At 38.9% G+C, this 18,431-nt stretch overlaps 2 protein-coding genes across 2 annotated transcripts in view; both read left to right on the plus strand.

Moving 5' to 3' along the window:
- LOC139743955 (activating signal cointegrator 1 complex subunit 3-like) overlaps nt 1–10,784 on the plus strand; it is a 61,333-nt gene extending 50,549 nt beyond the window's left edge. The window contains 5 exon segments of the mRNA XM_071654424.1: nt 587–698; nt 1,742–1,853; nt 4,565–4,656; nt 7,969–8,131; nt 9,325–10,784. Of these exon segments, the coding sequence (XP_071510525.1) occupies nt 587–698; nt 1,742–1,853; nt 4,565–4,656; nt 7,969–8,131; nt 9,325–9,506 (661 nt within the window). The 3' untranslated portion in view covers nt 9,507–10,784.
- Nucleotides 10,785–15,277: 4,493 nt separating this feature from the next.
- Nucleotides 15,278–18,431, plus strand: part of LOC139743945 (activating signal cointegrator 1 complex subunit 3-like) — a 115,261-nt gene continuing 112,107 nt past the window's right edge. The window contains exon 1 of the mRNA XM_071654412.1: nt 15,278–15,880. The gene's annotated coding sequence lies outside the window, so the exon portion shown is untranslated. The remainder of the gene's footprint in view (nt 15,881–18,431) is intronic.

Here is an 18,431-nt window from a genome sequence, read left to right on the forward strand (position 1 = left end):
TATCGAGCTTATAAACCCGACCGTGCCTGAAGCTCGAGCTGGTGAAGACGCGATTGCACATTTCAGCTGACTTCGGGCCTAAAGATAAGTAATTTCATGTTTATGTTGGCCATGCTATTGATATGCTTTTGTTTTCCTGATCAAATTTTTATTGTGATAAGATTGTCACTCCTGTAGAGCCTGTGAGACTTTCTAATGTTACACAAGATCAGCTGCTTACAAAGTCACAGAATTTCATTGTTTCTTTATTTTTGTGTGTGTGTGTGTGTGTGTTTTAAAACCTTTAACGTGCTCAAGCTCCTAAACTCAAGCTTTTTTATCAACATTTCATATGAAAAGTCATCCATCCAGACTTGACCTTATTGTAAACTTGGCATTATATCAGGTGAAGCAGTGTACCTCAGTCCAACAGAAAGACCATCATGATCGAGTAGGGATTAGGGGGATTAGGTAGCCTCTCTTGATTGTTCATTAGCTTCCAGATGTCAGCGCCATTCGAAAAAACAACAACAACAACAACAAAAAGAAAAACAAAGCATGGTAATATTTGAATACTAATTATAGAAAGTATGTGTGTTATCTGCAGAAATAAATCTGGTCCGATTGGAGGACTCCCTGAGCTGGTTGACAAATGCAAAAACAAACAGATGCTGGCTGGAATGCTGAGGGAGAAGCTGAATGAGCGACAGATAGATGAGGTAAGTTCTGCTATTCTTTTAACCCGTTGAAGACTAGTCCCGAGTTTACTCAGGCAGGTGTCTATGGGAAATGTGTGTTACAGCAAAATCAGCTCATCCTCAATGAGTTAAGGAAAAAAAGTCTTGTGGTCACAAAGCATTACCTGTAAGTGTGTGTTAACAGGACCAATTCTAGCCTATAATCTAGGCAGAGGATGCAGCTATGGTCTTTACTGTCGCGCTTAACATCTGATGCTGCGAGACTATAATGTCTTTGCTATTCAGTGATATGTCTGATGTGGCGAGACTATGAAGAGTGGGTATGCAAGAAGCATCCACCGCCTATATCACTCCTCTCTCTTCAGTCATTGTTTTGTTATTATCGACTATGAATCGATGACAGTTTTCGTACGAAAAACTGCCATTGATGTACGATGTGTAGTCGCTAATAAGAAAACAAGTTAGGCAAGATGAGTGGGTATAGGCAGTGGATGCTTCCACTGTTCCTAGTCTTGCTACATTAGAGGAATTGCTTACACATGCAGCAAAGACATTTTATATATAGTCTCGCAGCATAAAACTTTTAGCGTGACAGCACAGACAATAGATGCATCCTCCGCCTAGATTATAGGCTAGACCAAATCTTGCTGACGGCCAAGAAATTATGGTCATAGCAAAATCAAACCACCAAGGACATTGCTTGAAGAAGTGTACATCAGAGCATGACTTTCTAAACTTGGCGTGGAGTTTGCTGTGAATATTTGCAGCGAAAAATTGTGAAAAGATTGTGATTGTCAAAGATTTCTCAACCATGGATAGATTGTGATATTTGTCATCTGACTTCCTCTTACGTTCAGCTAGCCACAGAGGCTATTGGTTCAAGCAGCAAACTACAAAATCAAATTTGGCATATTTGATGGTGATCAACATCTGTTGCTGTCTATGAAATGTCTTTTTCAGCATAATCACTTGAGCAACTAAAATCTTTGATGTGAAAATACTAGGAATGTTATGCAATTTTGTTGTTAAGTTCGAACAAATTTTTCTCTCTGATTCTCCCACAGATATGGCAGGTGATGGAGCGGTTGCCGGTGGTAAAGGTAGGCCTCTCCATGAGTGGATGGTGGGCATCTGGAGGGCATCAGGAGAGTCGCCATCTTCCATCAACCTACTTGAGTGAGTCACTTAAGATCAGTCAATCATGCTGTTGATGGGGGCAGCAGTACCATCATGGTTTTTGTTGCATAATGCTATTAGGGATCCCTCATCCACAGTACAGCATGTTTTGTGAGTTCCTTTTCTAAGATATGTGAATAGATTGAGTGCAAATCTCAACATGATTGTCGTGACATTTTCCCTGTGAGTTAGTTAGGACTTATCCCTCCTACTGGAGAGAATTGATATGGTATCTTTTACTGGTGTCAGTGGTGTCTGATGTGATTCTTCCATACGTAGTCCTGAATTTTGGAAGGTGGTTTAAGTTTCCAGACCATTAACTAAAAATAAGCACGAAATGGGCGTACCTTTGTCTTTCACTTTATATCAATGCGCAATTGTTCTTTGACGTCTGTCGGCGTAAAGAATCTGTCATGTGAATATACACAGAAGAATTTTGCATAAACCATGTTCTGAATTTATACCACCTTTGTGAAATCAGGCCATAGGATTTCAGTGCTTGTCCCCGTAGAGAAGGAGAAATATGTACCTATCTACAGCAGTGAGTGCAACTGATATTCCTCCCATCAGATTTGATTCGATTTGATGGTGGAAAGGATAAGAGTCCAAGAACCACAGGTAATAGGGACTTTTTGATTTCCCTTCCTGGACGTGGACAGCGAGGTAATGACATCATTTAAAGAAACTATGAGTGCTCCACGTTCTCCAGCATGTCCAACACCGGAATCTTCCAAGGATTTCATGTCCTCGATTCAGGATGGGAATGACGTTATCGTTTGCAGCACCAATTGCCAGCCTGCAGGAGGGGACGGGGCCATGACGTTATAACATTACGTTGTGAACGACGTGCACTGAAAATCGAAGTTGGTGATACAGTGGAAACTCGATATAACGAGATGGTCGGGACCGAGTCATTTTCCTCGTTATAGCCGATATCTCGTTATATCAGTAGGCATAAAAGAAGGCATAAAATAAAGACATTAATTTGCACATGTGGGACTACCCATCATATTTCAATCAATACTGATAACTTGATATTGTGTGTGAGGGAATTACTCACCTTTATGTGTAAGAAGATGTTTTTCGCCAAGGAAATCCAATATCAAGAATGTGTTTCTTATTAATTGTAGATGTTTGAATTTGTAAATTTATATAGCTTGCGATTGTATTGAGATCGTCTGTGGATTGGTATGTGGTGATCGTATGGGTGTGTGTTGTGTGGAAAGCTTGAATATGGTCTGCACAATGCTGTGTGTGTATGTGACACATTCTGTATGTACATTATGACTGCGTGTGTGTGTGAAGACGGGGAATTCCCTAAGTAGAAGGCCAATCACAGCATCAGATTGCCTCACACCTGCTAAACGTCATGATGATGTCATGTATACATATGGCCGTCCCACCACATTTTCTGCATGTATCAGTGTGCGTGCACACACACACTTCACACGTACAACATGCAGTGCTAGCTGGAGTGCACTGAAGAAAATGATTATGTGTGTACAAGACAGTTTTTGGCGCATCAAGCTTTACAATCTCGGAAGATGATAGCACAGGCGAAGTAAAGCTTTACCGAAGGCATTTTGCTTTACCTCGCTATAGCAGGTTTGATTTACTATGTTTTTCTTTGTTTGGAAGTCAAAACATTTATCTCGTTATAGCAGTTATTTCGTTATAGCCGATCTCGCTATAAGAGTAGCATTTTACATAGACTTGTGTGGAAGGAAATTTGGGACCGAGAAAATTTCCTCGTTATAACCGATATCTCGTTATAGCAGTGTTCGTTATACCGAGTTTCCCCTGTAACACCCTGGACGTAACAAGTGGGCTGCAGAAATTTGGATCCACTCTTGGACGAGAAAGGCGTCCTCGTCCCCACACAATCAAAAAGTCCTTAACCCTAAAAAGACTGGGCTATTTTGGTAGCTCGAAAGACTGGGGGGGGGGGGCCTAAAGGGCCCCCCCTTAAGATTTCGGCCGTGGATCGCGCGATCGCCGCGAAAATTTGCACAATGGTAGTGTGCGATGTAATCTACAAGATAGTATATTCAAATTTTCCAAAATAGTCTTCTTTTACTTTATTTTGATTAATTATGCTAATTTATGCGAGAAATCAGACTCTTTGATCTAAATCAGTAAATAAAGCTCCAAAAGTGCTCATTTTTGGTCTAATTATTCTTTGTGGCATTCTTAGCAAATGCACTTGAAAAAAAATTCGGTATCAAAATTAATTTCTTATTTATTTTATTGTTTCATGAATTTCCTATGTATTTCTTTGTTTTTTTGACCTTTTGTTTTTGCTGTTTTTTTAAACAAAATTTGTGGCAGACACTTTTTCAAGCATAAACTCCTAAAACAAATTGATTTTAGCCATTGAGAGTAAAAATAAGCATATTTATATGAACCATGTGAAAAAACTCAATTTGCATTGACTTTGTACACAAAATCACATTTTTGAGCCATTTTCGGCCTCACATGCATGTACAAAATGTTATGTAACTTCAGAATCGTACCCCCGGGCGTCACAAATTTGGTGTCAAAATGTGCGGGAAACTTGAAGAAAAAAGTCATAGAGCATCGCGGCGAGAGCATTGCGTGTTGCAGAGTAATCGCGCGAAATGTCGAGGGGGGGGGGGCCTTTTAGGCCCCCCCAGTCTTTTTAGGGTTAATGATGGATGTTGTTTGGTTCCGCTTCACTTTTTGCCTCTTAGATCGGAGAGCTAGAGACGACGATTTCATCCAGGTCCATGCAGACCAGCAGTATGTCCTACAGGTTGACCTCAAGAGACTCAGACGGAGCAGGGTGAGGAATCTCTTCCTCTTTACTTCTTTGTTTGTCTGTGTGTCTGTTTGTGTGTTTGTGTGTTTGTTTTCTATGCCTCCACAACCCAAGGATGTAGAAGGCATTATGTGTTCAGGTCATCCATTTAACCATCTTTCCATCTGTTCATATACCCCCGATTTGTGAACATGACTTTATTAATTCCTTTCGTGGATATTATTGACAATAAACCTAGGTATGCTACATGAGGTGTAGATTCAGTGATTGATATCTTGAACAAATTCGGTTCAGATCAAGGGTCAATTAGCTTTGCCGGGAGAGATTTGTTTTCCTAAAAACTCTGTCAGGTATCTTTTAAAAGTGTAACGGGAATGTTCTTTGTAATGATGATAAAAAGAATTTTAAAAATATATTCTTTTTCGAAGGAGATTTAAGATCAAGCCTTTGAGTCAGTGATCAAAAGTCGCAATCTATATAAGGTATAGCGATCATAATGTGAAGGTAAAAACATCCCTGTTTATTGTATCTGTGTGCCAGTTAACTGCTATTCAGTCTCCCCCCCCCTTTTTTTCATTTCATTTCATTTCATTTTATTGTTTCTGTATGGCACAATATAATCAACTCTGATCACTTTCAGAAATAAACACATGATTCATAATAATTCATGGTTAATTTTGCACATGACAGGTAATCAAATCTTTGTGACAAAGAACGAAGACATAATGATAATAAACAAAAAGTCAAGGTACCATACAGGAGGATCCCCGGTAAGCCGAGCTTGATATTGGGGCCTCATACACAGATAAATGAATAAACAGTTTCAACCAACTGTCGGTTTACTTAACCCGTTCCTTACGGGAACCTGGTTTACCAGGTTCCCGTGGGAGCAACTGATAAACGGGAACCTGGTTTACCAGGTTCCCAAAATGAAGACAAGGGTGCCTGCTTCAGTGGCCTAAATTCATGTTTCTTTGTGCTAAAATGCTCAGAAAAGTGGGTTTGATCAAAAGATCAGAGTTTAAACTATCAGGATTTGTTCTCCTGCTGTTTAAAAAAAAAAGGATTTTACAGTATTATGTACCTTTTCCTGATTTAGTTTTTTGCTTGTTCTGCTGTAAACTCGTACGAACATGTACATAATGATCAAGGCTGAGATCAGTGAGAAATGCGGGTTCGCTGACCCCAGTCACCTCATTCAGGTACCTGGTTTTGTGTAGAACAAAAGATTCTGAGAGCTCATCAGCGCACGCTCTATTCATACCTCGCACCCGATCGATATTTCCATTGTTCACGGGCACATGTAGTTGACCGTAGAAAGGGGGACACAATGAACCGCTTGACTGCCTTCACACAGCTGGATTACCAACCTGTGTGCCTCTCTGTCGACGGGCGAAAAGAATCTCGTTTGGGGGCATTACAGGCACTCAGAGAATTGCGGAAGGAACGGGTTAACTACAACAAGACAAACTAGTTTTACACAACAAAAACAGTTACACAACAAAACATACACGGACATGTACGCAGGTGATGCTAAGAAAGAAAAACAAAGAAGAAGGTGACGGCGATAATGAAAGATGGTGAGAAAGAACAGGAGAGAGAGAGAGAAATAGAAAGACTCCTCGTTCACTGTACAATAACACACTGTGCAAATACAACACTATTGCAGGTGCATACACCCTGTTGCCAGGTAACGGCTGGGTGTAGCAACGTACGGGCCAGTTACATCTGTATATAAAAATAGAGAAACATTCCATGGCATGCCTACAACAGAAGGCAGAGTACAACATAGAATGGAGATGCTTCAAGTAACAAAGGAAATTCATGTTCTGGATATGTTAATTAAGTCACTGATATTTAGCAACAAGCATATGTTTAACAAATCTTTTAAAGGAACCAATCGTGCGAATTGCACGGGACTGAAATGGTAAAGAATTCCATACGTCTGGGCCAGTGTGCCGAATTGATTTTTTAGCTAAACAAGTTCTGGGATTTATAAGATGAATATTGGAGGCATTTCTTGTAGGGTAGGAGTGGATTTGTTTATTGAGTTGGAAACTATTCATGAAATAAGAAGGTAAACACTGAATGTTGTAGGGAAACATGAAGGTAGCAGTCTGTAAAAAATTAATGTCATCAATTTTCAGAATTTTATGCTTTTGAAATATTGAGTCTGTGTGAGCTCTATAATCAGTCCCAGCACAAATACGCATGGCTTTCTTTTGGAGCAAAAATATTGAATTTGTACTACTGTATGAAGTTGCCCAGACAATGTTGCAATAATTTATATATGGCAAAACGAGTGAGTTATACAATACAAAAAGAGTTTCTACTGGAAGAAAATACCGTTTCGCCAAGTGAGCCCCCCTCTGATTAAGAACCAGCTTTGGCTAATACTGCCACTTCCCCAACAGTATACACAGTTTGCAATTAAAAGCCATCTCTTTTTGTTGCATTGAGATATGAAAAAAAAATGTCTTGCAGCTTGAATTTAATTTCTCTTTTCTCCATCAGGTAAGGCTAATAGTGAAGATGATAGATATAGCTGCAATAATTGTGATGATGACTATTGCCCCTGTGTGTACTGCAATACGTGCACTATGGGCCATCAACTGTTACCCTATGACTGATCTCTCCTCTCTTGCTACCAGTATTTGTCATGTCTTTACTCTGTCTGGAGCAATGCCACTATTCCCTTGGAAATTCTCCTCTTTAACACCAAATTAAAGGGATGGCGTATTTTGGTTGAGTATTGTGTGTTTGGGGGTGGGGGTAATTCAGATTTTAACTTTTAGGGAGATAACTAGAAACTACTTTGATATAATTATGGAATATGGAAGAGCGTACAGTTTATTCTAAGAGGAATTCAAAGTTTGATGAAAAACAGTTTTGAATTGGCTTAGATATAAAAAAACAGAAGTAAAATAAAGTTGTCCAAATAAAAGGTGGGCCCCTCCTTTCAGTTGGACTTCAGCCATTTTATAACCAATTTTCATCAAATAAGCTTTGAATTCCTCCTGAAATTGTATGCTTTTTGATATTTCACAAATGAAATGCTCTTTATCTCACAAAAAAAAGGTGGAACTGAAGCCCTATCTCTACCAAAAACTATGCCATCCTTTTAACTGGTGTCAATATCAATATCAATATCAAGAGCTCATGTTGAGAATATATTTGATGCCGTGAGCATATGGGTCAAAGTGTTATTGTGAAAGATGTTATGTGAAGTTGACTGTTATTTGAACCCACAACCTGCAACTCAAGAGGTCAGCGAAGTACTTCACCTAACCCCGTACTCAATGAACGTTGCTTCCATCCTATGCTTACTGCTCCCAGGAGAGTAAGGCCCACACCCCTCGCTTCCCCAAGGCCAAGGATGAGGGATGGTGGCTGGTACTGGGCGATGTCGACAACAAGGACCTTCTTGCTCTGAAGAGGATCGGCTTCATCCGGGGGAAGACGGTGGTCCAGCTCTCGTTCTACACCCCAGAGCGAGTCGGTGAGCATGAAAACATCCTCTTCGACTTCACATCCTCTTTTTTCGATGAATTTAAACTTTTCTTTTTGCAGGCATGATATTCTGTAGATTTACAGTAAATGTGACTTCAGATTTTATTTTCCTCCGGTCTGAACACTTTTCGCTTTTTCCATGTTTAAAAATCATCTGAAAATTTTGATTGCCGATTTTTTCAACAAACCTCAATATCACCCCTGTTCTAATTAAACAATAAAATTTGCTGAATTGCTGAGAATGATTATCAAGTTCATGAAATAATACAATTTGCAAAAGTTAGTTGAAGACAGTTTTATTTGGGATAATATCATCTTTAAAAATGGTCATCCTCTTGTTTGAGAACAAGGACACACACAAAAAAATAATATTTCATATCGCCTCTCCCCCCCCCCCTCCCCCATATTTTGTTAACCTAATGAACAGTCTCAACTGCTCCTTTTTATTTTCTTTAAAGTTTCAAAGGTTTTGTAATCTCGGAGAGAAAACTTAAAATTGATTAATTTCATTTTTGCAAATGATCATTTGCTCTAGCTGACCTCAGGGAAGCATTGTAAATTTGGATGGCATGGCTGTTATCATTCGCTATTCTTCACAGAGCAAAATAGCATTTTACAGAAAATTATCCCATATCTGTCAACCTGTATACTATGATTATTCTATTTGAGATATGCTGTTCATAAGTAATTTTATGCAACACAATCTTTGCAGAATGTGTAGATTTATGACAGAAGCTTCAATGAAACAATGAAAGTATTTGATTGTAGTGTATGTTTCTTCAGTACTGGTGCCATTTTTAATGCATGACCAATGACAAAGAACCATCTCAATGTACGGCAATGTAACCCTCCTCCCCAACCCCTCATACATAACTATTTTAACGAGCTGCATGAGAAATGTTCTTGTTATATTGCATATCTGGCTATATCAAGGATAAAAATGAAAGAATATAAAAGAAGTGACACTTGCAAAATCACAATGTTATATCAGGATATCAGATATCTCGCCATGTTTGACCCCGTTATAATGGGGTCCACTGTATTGGTAATATTTTGGCCGATTATAACGGGGTCCACTGTATTGGTAATATCTTGGCCCGTTATAACGGGGTCCACTGTTTGGTAATATTTTGGCCCGTTATAACGGGTCCACTGTATTAATAATATTTGTCTTTCCCATAGGCCGTGTGATCTACAGCCTTTACATCATGAGCGATAGCTACATAGGACTTGATCAGCAATACAGCATATGCCTCGATGTTATCGAGGCTGACATTGAAACACAGATCAACAGCGAAATGAATGCCGATGAGCTGGACTCGGACCTTGAGCAGCTGGAAGCAGAACTTGGAGAGCTGGACTGATCATCTGGTAGAGGCCTTACCAGAGTTTTCCTTCTCAAACTGTTTTTGATGCGTCCACCACGAACTGTCGCCGGAGGCATAATGGTTTTGGGTTGCCGTCTGTCCATCCGTAATTATCTTTGTGAACAGCGTAACTCAAAAACTGTTTGAGGTATCCTAATGAAACTTGGCATGTGTATACGTATGTCTGAGTAGACAAAGTTGTGCCTATACAACTTTTGGGTGTGCACAATCAGGGTCAGAGTGAAAAGTCAAGGTAAAATTCTCAAAATTTCACTATTTCTCCCCATGTTAATGCAATGCCTTGGAATATTTTCTGGAAACTTAGTGTATACACGTATTACCCGATAAAGATTCTCTCGAAATAGGCTTGGGCCATGGCCTTAAAGGTCACAGGTCAAATGAACATTTGAAAATTTCACCTTTTTTTTCCCTCCATATCAGGGAAATGGGTCAAGGTATCTTCATGGAACTGAGTACTTATGCATGTACTGCCTATAAAGGCTTCTCCTTAGACTTTTTGGGTCATTATGTCAAAGGTCATACAATCTGTAGGTCAAAGTCAATTGAAAATCTGAAAATTTCACTTTTTCTCTGTATCTCAGAAATGGCTCAAGGTATCATAATGAAGCTTAGTATTATGTGCATGTACTGCCTGCCTGAATTTTTGGGTCATGGGGTCAAAAGTCAAGGGAAAATGTTCAAATGTCACAATTTTCCACATTTTTTTGACAGTATCTCAAAGTATTATTGTGAAAATGGATATTACCAGTTAGTGATTATTGAAAAATTGTGTGCCTTGGGGTCAGAGGTCAAATGAAAATACTCAAATTCCTGAATACTGCTCTCTTAAACAATTTAGCCATCCATCCAAATTAAGTCTAGTTTAAAGGAAAATTAATACCTAACACATTTGTGACAAGCATATTGTTATAATGTTTTGCCAGTTAATGTAAAACTGTTGTCGCACATTGACAAGAGCTGCTATAGACCTATTGGGATAATCATGCATTATGGTGGAGGCATACCAGTCACCATAGCAACATTTCTAGTTTGAGAATAGATCTGCAATATGTACCAGATATTAACTCAAGAAGTTCCATTGGTATATATTGTTTGGTTAGAAGGGCAGAATTGAATACTGTATACACCATGTATATCACAAGTCTGATTTTCACAAATCGAGACTTTCCAACAATTTCCAAGTGGTTACATTCGTAATCATAGAGTTCCGGTACAGTAATTAATGGAGAAATATAGTCATGTGTTTGCTTTCATGTCAAGATCACAGTTAATTAGCTAGCATGTTGTTGGAATTGCGAGTAGCACCCAACTCTGTAAATTCATTTAAGTAAAACCTCTAGAAATATATGGCATATACAGTAAACAGTTGGTTGTCTGAAGTTACTGACTGAAAGCTCAAAAATCAAATCAAATGTGTGTGAAGTTTAGCTAAAGATTTTATAACTTCCTCAGGCAAAGTCCAGTAATCATGTTGCTTAATGTAGTGAGTGTAAAATAAATTAAGATTATATTCATTGTGTGGTAAAGGTCAAAGGTCATTCTTCAAGGTCAGTGAACAATATCAGTTGACTTATCAATGTGTCAATGCCATGGGCACCGATAGAAGTTAGTGACAGTGTTAAAAAGTAGAGGCATTTATTGACTGCATGGCATCATCAAAGTGCTTGAGATTATGTACAGTGTGAGCACTCTAAAATACATGTAATGGAAATGGTACACATAAATGCCTTATTGTCTGCATCTACAGGGGCGGATCCAGGAATTCCGTAAAGAGGGGGTGCGTTTACAAAATTAAAGGGGGGCGCACATACCCCTCCCCCATTTTTTTCTTTTTATTTCTTTTGTTTCAACAAAAAATAAAGGGGGGGGGGGGCGTGCGCCAGTTGCGGTCCTCCCTGGATCTGCCACTGATCTATGTATGCATGTCATGTATGCATGTTTTGTTCTGATAATGTACGTGTTCTTCTCCCGCACCATGTTGAAAATAGTAGTACATTGTATAAGTTATGTAGTAATGAGTTACCATCTTTTTTTTTTCTTTTTTTAATGAGTTACCATCTAATGTCCTCTGCATCTTTTCTTCTTGTTTGTGGCTTTGATTTTGATTTTTTTTTTTTCGAGCCTACCATCACGGATGGCAGTGATGTCTCTTGTTACATGCATATGTGCAAGACTGAAATAAACAAATGCAAAGATATTTAATTTAACCTTGTGATGAAAGTTTTACTGTTGCCTATGTTGTACTCTTGTAAAGATACCAAATAACTCCATTTCTTTCAAGATTTAGTTTTCTTTGAAAATCATAGTTGAATTGAAGAATGTTCTGTTACACACATAACATTCGTCAATTCAACTATGATTGGAATGATTTGATCAGTTTGCTCACAGCACTGCAGGGCCGGTGGATCCGGGGTGGCTCTGGCCCCCTACTTTTGCACCCGCTCATAGGAATACACAAGGTTTCACCACATTTTCTTCTTTTTTACCCCGGAAGTGGCACTGAAGACCCCCCCCCCCCCCCTTTTTTTTGCTTGTCAGCTGAAGAAACGCTGATGTGGAATGAGAAAGATGCGCTGAGTACCTTGTTTGTTTGTTTGTTTGTATTTTTGTGTGGTTTCTTTTTTTGTGAATTTGTTTTGTTTTTGGTTTTTTTTTGGACCCCCACTTTAGAAAATATTTTCCAGCAGAGATTGTCACAGAGAAAACTTGATGTCATGAGCTCCGTACATAGGCTAAGTGTATGGACTTTGTGTGTGCATGTGTGTGGTAAGATGGCAGCACAGTGGCTTCAAAACATTCGGTCAATGAGATATCCAGTTATTTCTTGTAGAGATCAGTGGCTCACAACCACTCCACACTATCTCTCGCTGTCGCCTGGAAATAACCAGTAAAGTCCTTGAAACCACACTATTATGGTTCAGCACTGTATCCTATTGTTATTGTTATCATTTTTAGTATAAAATAATAATAATGATAATAATGATAACAATGATAATACTAGTAATGATAATAATTATTATTAAACCACCTTGAAAGCACACTTTTATGGTTCAGCACGGTATCCTATTGTTATTGTTATCATTTTTAGTATAAAATGATAAAGACAATAATAATAATAATAATAATGATAATAATGATAATAATAACAATAACAACTTATTATAATCATCATAATTTTGAGTATTATTATTTTTATCATCATCTTGCATACATGTTTATATGGTTATTGTCAATATTGGGTAAGGTAAAACAAATGGATCTTTTAAGAATACACCATTATTGTTGTTTTAGTTGGAGAACATCAAGTCTCTAATTTGCAAATATTATAGCTGATCTTAAATTTGGCAACACATCTAGAAAATTTAAGGAGATATTTCAGATGACATTCTAGTTACCATTTTTTTTTCTGATATTTTCTTACATATTACATGAATTAAATCAGTTCCATGCAAGTCTTTCTGGAATAATTACATGTTGGAGTGCACTAGCATTCAGTGTTGCCAATTTGATGTCACAAGGTAATAATTACTGCAATGAAATGATTCCATGACTTGATGGGAGATGGAAGACTAGGTACTATGATCAGAGAACTTATCGCTGTTGAGCAGATTTTATGACAGTGATGTGTTCAAACATGATTTATGATTCATATGCAGTACAAGCTAGAGTACAGAATACGTGCACGGTTATACATAATGAAAATTATGGGGACAAAGGTTGTATGTAGATGAGTTATTTTTGTTTCACGCTAAGCATGTTGGTCATGCCGATTATTTGCCAAATAAAATACATTTTACAAAGTAAAAGGAGTGATCTGTTAATTTGCATGGCCTGGAACAACCAGCTCTGGCAGGGGTTCCAGGCCGGGATCCGTCTTGGCTAGACTCAGTGGTAGAGACCTAATGCCCACTGCGCCTGGGAAGGCGAGGGTGGAATTTTGGGTGGAACCTCCGCACTTTGATTGGATCTGTGTTATAATCCCTCTCTTAAGTGTAGACTGAGACATTTGTTGTTGTTGTTGTTTTATTACTAGATGTATTTTTCGTTCGTTTTCCCTTCTATTATGTTTGGTCTAAGATCCCCACTCCTCCATCCCTTTCGCTGTTCCGCGGCCCACAAAAGGTGCTGTCTGCTATTATACATATAACATATGTCGATGTGCGCTGAACATCAAGACATACTAGTACAAGTGTATTCATATAAAAAGTGAACCATTATGTTGATTTAAAGGGGGGGGGGGGGGGGAAGGTAATGCAGGTGGTAATGTCCAGTGTGTATCGTCGATTCCACTACACGTGTCCGCGATTTTCATCGTATTACCAAGGAGGTTCGAGAGATGGAGTTACAACTGACTATAATTATTCAATCAGGTGTCAGTTTTCTATGGATGAACAAAAGAATTCCACAGGTGCATTTGTGCCTTTGATGTTCGATGCTTGAAGCCGCCATCTTTCTGAGCAATCTGAAGATTCATTTTTAACGCTAACATAATATCTGGTATATGCTACTCGTTTATATATCAAATGCAATGAAATTTCACCTAATGAAAGCATATAAAACAAAAGTAAATTCCGTTCGAAAATATGTGCAAAAGTGTAAATCTGAGCTGTATTTTGTGAAATTAGATTTTACCCTCATGGAAAGCCGGTTTTATCACTTTTCTCCTTATTCCCGCCAAATGAAACTGATATGGTATCATCTTCAAGTATAGTTCTTTATGAATTAATATGTCAGATTAGCGTACAGACACGTACAGTCGAGTAATTTTGATATCGATTTCAGCAATATTTGAACAATTTCTATTCGCGCACTCCTGTGCCTTTACCATTGTCTACCGCCCATGGTTTGTAAGTAGGTATAGCGTAAAGTAATTACCATCACAAAGACATAATCTTCCTTGGAAAGGTGCTGGTGATTAGGCAATGAGACACGAGTCACTTGTCTTCGCATCTGAGCAGCAGATCCAGTTTGGCACATACTTCAAATATTTTTGAATGGCAGCTTCTAGCATGGGATCAAAGCGAATAAGACTGTTGTGACTCCATTTCTCGAACCTCCTTGGTATATTACCAGATTACAGATCATCCACGTAGTTCTGAGATAATTGCTTGCCTTTATGTTGAATTTGTTTTGTTTCATTTTACTATATTTGTTTTAGAGGGGGATTACGAAATTTCCTGTCTTGTTCAATTACTGCACTTGTTTAATTAGTGTTTTGAAGCTCTTTTTATATTCACCTCGCACAACTCCCCAAATAATAGGACCTTACAACAGAAAATGCTAGAAAAACAACGCGTTCGAGAACGCGTTCATTGCTCAGTAGTGCAAGCCACTGTCTTGTGGGATTCCCCAGTGTTGTGGGATTCCCCAGTGTTGTAGGAAGTCTGCCCACTTGTTCTGTTAGTTTGCGCCTGCAGACCCGATTAATGAAATGACGGAACTTTTGAACTTGTTTAGAGAAATCACTGACACCAACTGTTTGTTTGTTTGTTTGTTTTTTTTCTGACAGAGTAAAGCTGACATGATAATTGGTTCAGTCATGTTCAGGCATAATCACTAAATCATTCAAAAAGAAGGGAATAATAAATCACAAGTGGAGCTAACTTTCATTAGGAGACTAACGCGCAAGGATAAAGTAACACGATGTTCAAATGGCTTTTAATGATGTGCTTTATTGTGCTGAAAGTTACGGCGCATGAATATTATGACACAGCCATATTAAGTCAAACAGGCAGGAAGATCAGATAATGACGTTACGTGTTTCCATTGACTGTCTTCTTGTGGACACTGACTGAGACAGTGACTTTGTTCAGACTGCTATTTTTCTTCTCTATACAAGTTGGAATATTCGTTTCGTGATCATTATCGGCATAGTCGTGAAATAGGCCCCACCACTGCGTGTCCGTACTAACTACTACGGCGGCTCGCCTATAAAATACTCGTGAATTCAATTATTTCATCGGTAGGTAAGCACGGCGGTGGGGCTTCCTTCCACAGTATAATACTCGTGAATGTGGCCCCACCAAACGGCGTTTACGCGAAATTGATACAGCGGTGGGGCCGATTTCCACAGCATAGCATCTTTCGTCTTCCCTTTCTTCTCGGAAGGACTCCCTAATGTCCCTCGACTAATTTAACGGCCAATTTAACCATAAATACAACCCTAACTAACCCTAAACCCTAACCCTAAACCCTAACCCTAACCCTAGGACCTACCCTTGCTTGCTAACGCAGTGTGGGTGCACGCGCACTGCGGTGGGGCCTATTTCACGATTTTGCCTCATTATCATTGTGTGCCCTCATGGAGAAGACGTGGAAATAATGCCGGTGTGCTTAGTGTCCAGTCATAGGTAGGTGAAGTTTATTGCCGCACTGGATTATTGTCAGTATCAATTGTATAGTTTAAGATGGGGCATCAGGTTTTTCTTTTTTTTTTCTTTTTTTTTTGCGATGATGAAAAACCACATAGAGCATACAATTCTAGGAGGAATTCACAGTTTATTCGATGAAATTGGTTTTGAATTGGCTGAGATATCCAGAGGACCCACCTTCTATTAGGACCACTTTGACTTTGTTTTAGTTTACTTTGTTTTTGGATATCTCGACAATTTCAAAACCGATTTTAGTTATGCTCTTTAATATTTCGTAAGTGGTTTCTAGTTGTCTCGCTAAAGGTCAAGATCTGAATCCCCCATCTCAACCCAAACTATGCCATCCCTTTAATTTTCGCTTCACTATGCCTATTGCAGAGCTCGACATAGACAGAAAGATCCGTCTGTCCGGGGTACTCTTTTATATTTTGCCATTAACGCTGTCCTCTGTATACGGAGGGGATCCGTGAAGCCAGACGCAGTCTCCGCGGAACATTCCCCAACGGACAGATACAGACCGATCTTTCGGTCAAAGCTCGACATTAATGGTGACCCGGGGCCGCTATAATGTAGGGCCACCAAATTTCCGAAAAGGCCACTTTTGGTGGCCCTATGGGAAACTAAAATTCGAAATTGATTCTTACGTTTCTTTTTAATTACGGCCACCAACATGTCAAATTCAAAGATTTTAGTGGTCCGAACGGGTCCAAGAGAAACAGATGATGTTTAGCCCTGCCTTATAACAATATGTGACATGCAACCTGTTTATTGTGGTCAATGGATGCCGTCTCTCAGAGAGCCATGTTTAATCTTAAATCCTACGATGCTCAGACCGCGGAACTAGGGGAGGGGAACGGGATATAACTTTACCCCCCCCCCCCTCCACACACACACACACACACACACACACACACAAACACTGATAAAAAAGGCAATGTGATAGGCCTATTACGCATATACGTAGTATTATTAAACCTAAAATACATGCATGTACATGTATAGCAGCGCCTGCGGAAGAAAAGCACAAAAAGGTGCCTTTGTAAACGGGTAGCCACTATCAATAGACAGTGTGGTGGCCATCTTAATTTTCCTGCATGCAGTATACAAGTATTTACGTGTATGGATGTAGGCCCTACACATTTCAGATGTATGTGTATGGATGCCAAGCGGTTTTCATGCACATACACTAACGGATGAATGTTCATTAATAGTAGTGTATAGGCTCTATAACTATCAACTTCATGTAGCCTGCGCAAAAACACGTGATTATGAAATGAAGGAATTCCTGTTTTGTTTTGTTGTTGTTGTTGGTGGTGGTGGTGGTTTTTTGTTTGTTTGTTTGTTTGTTTGTTTGTCGTTGATACTTTTTGTCTTTGTCTGGCTGGCTCCGAAAAGGGATATACAGTGCATAGATGCCGCTGGCCGTGTTCAGCAGGTGTCCTCCGCACACAGGTTCTGTAACACGGTATGTCTCCAGGGGGAAGATTTCATGTAACTGCATAAAGTATAAGATAGCCGCTACAGACATGTGACCATTAACACAAGTTTGAGTGTTTGTAGGCCCCTATATTGTCTATTGATGGACACATAATGATATATTTCGTCGGCTTTACTCATTCAGCTATACATAGCTACCATAAATATTATATAAACCGGTTCTCTTATAGGTCCCTACTTGCTTTGATACCGGTTCTTGCCTAGCAAAAATACCAACAGTTAACATAATCATCGTAGCAACCAAGGTATTTCCCTTCATTGCCTTGCTAACTTGGCCTACACTGAGCTGGAATCCACGCTGAATAATGTAATCACTTGTTTCGGTTTCAGGTCAGAACTGGAAGATAATTATGTCTTCTTCAGTCATAATCACACGCGATTCGACACGAAAATTTGTAACTGGATTCAGCGTAAAACATCGTTCCTTAAAACACATCTTACTCTTGAAGTTAGCACTTTAATGTTTCTCCGCAGTGAGCTAACTTGAAGGCGTGAAGCAGCTCAAACAATAACAAAACTACAAATCAACGTAAGGACAAAAATATTACAAAATACCTCGCTACTTAGCTACAAGAACATACTGATTTCCCAATCTTTAAACCACTCTACGAACAGTTGAATTTTACTTGGGGGCTTGTTCAGAAACGAACTTCTTCAGGTCAATCAGACTTAAACAGATAATCTTTATTTGCAAATGATTCTCATAATTTCTCATAATTCTAAGTTGATAAAGCCTCAAGTGACAAAGATATATTTACACGTTTTATATATAAAACAATATTTCTTTTCAATTCGTGCAATACACAGAATATTTCATGTGTATACATTATATAATATATAGAGAATATTTCGGTGAAAGATGACATCGATCCATTCAACTCGACTGTGTGCCTCGTTGAATGGATCATTTCATCTTTCATCTCATGAATATTCTGCCCATTGCACTCCTGAACATTCATTATTTGTATACTACATCAATTTAATAGGATAAATCCGTTATTGCAACACAACAACAACGCAATGAGAAGGAAAG

This window comes from Diadema antillarum, unplaced genomic scaffold (genome assembly GCF_040938485.1).
Source record: "Diadema antillarum isolate AM-2024a unplaced genomic scaffold, OU_Dant_1.0 seq00001124_RagTag, whole genome shotgun sequence".
In the NCBI taxonomy this organism is placed as follows: domain Eukaryota; kingdom Metazoa; phylum Echinodermata; class Echinoidea; order Diadematoida; family Diadematidae; genus Diadema; species Diadema antillarum.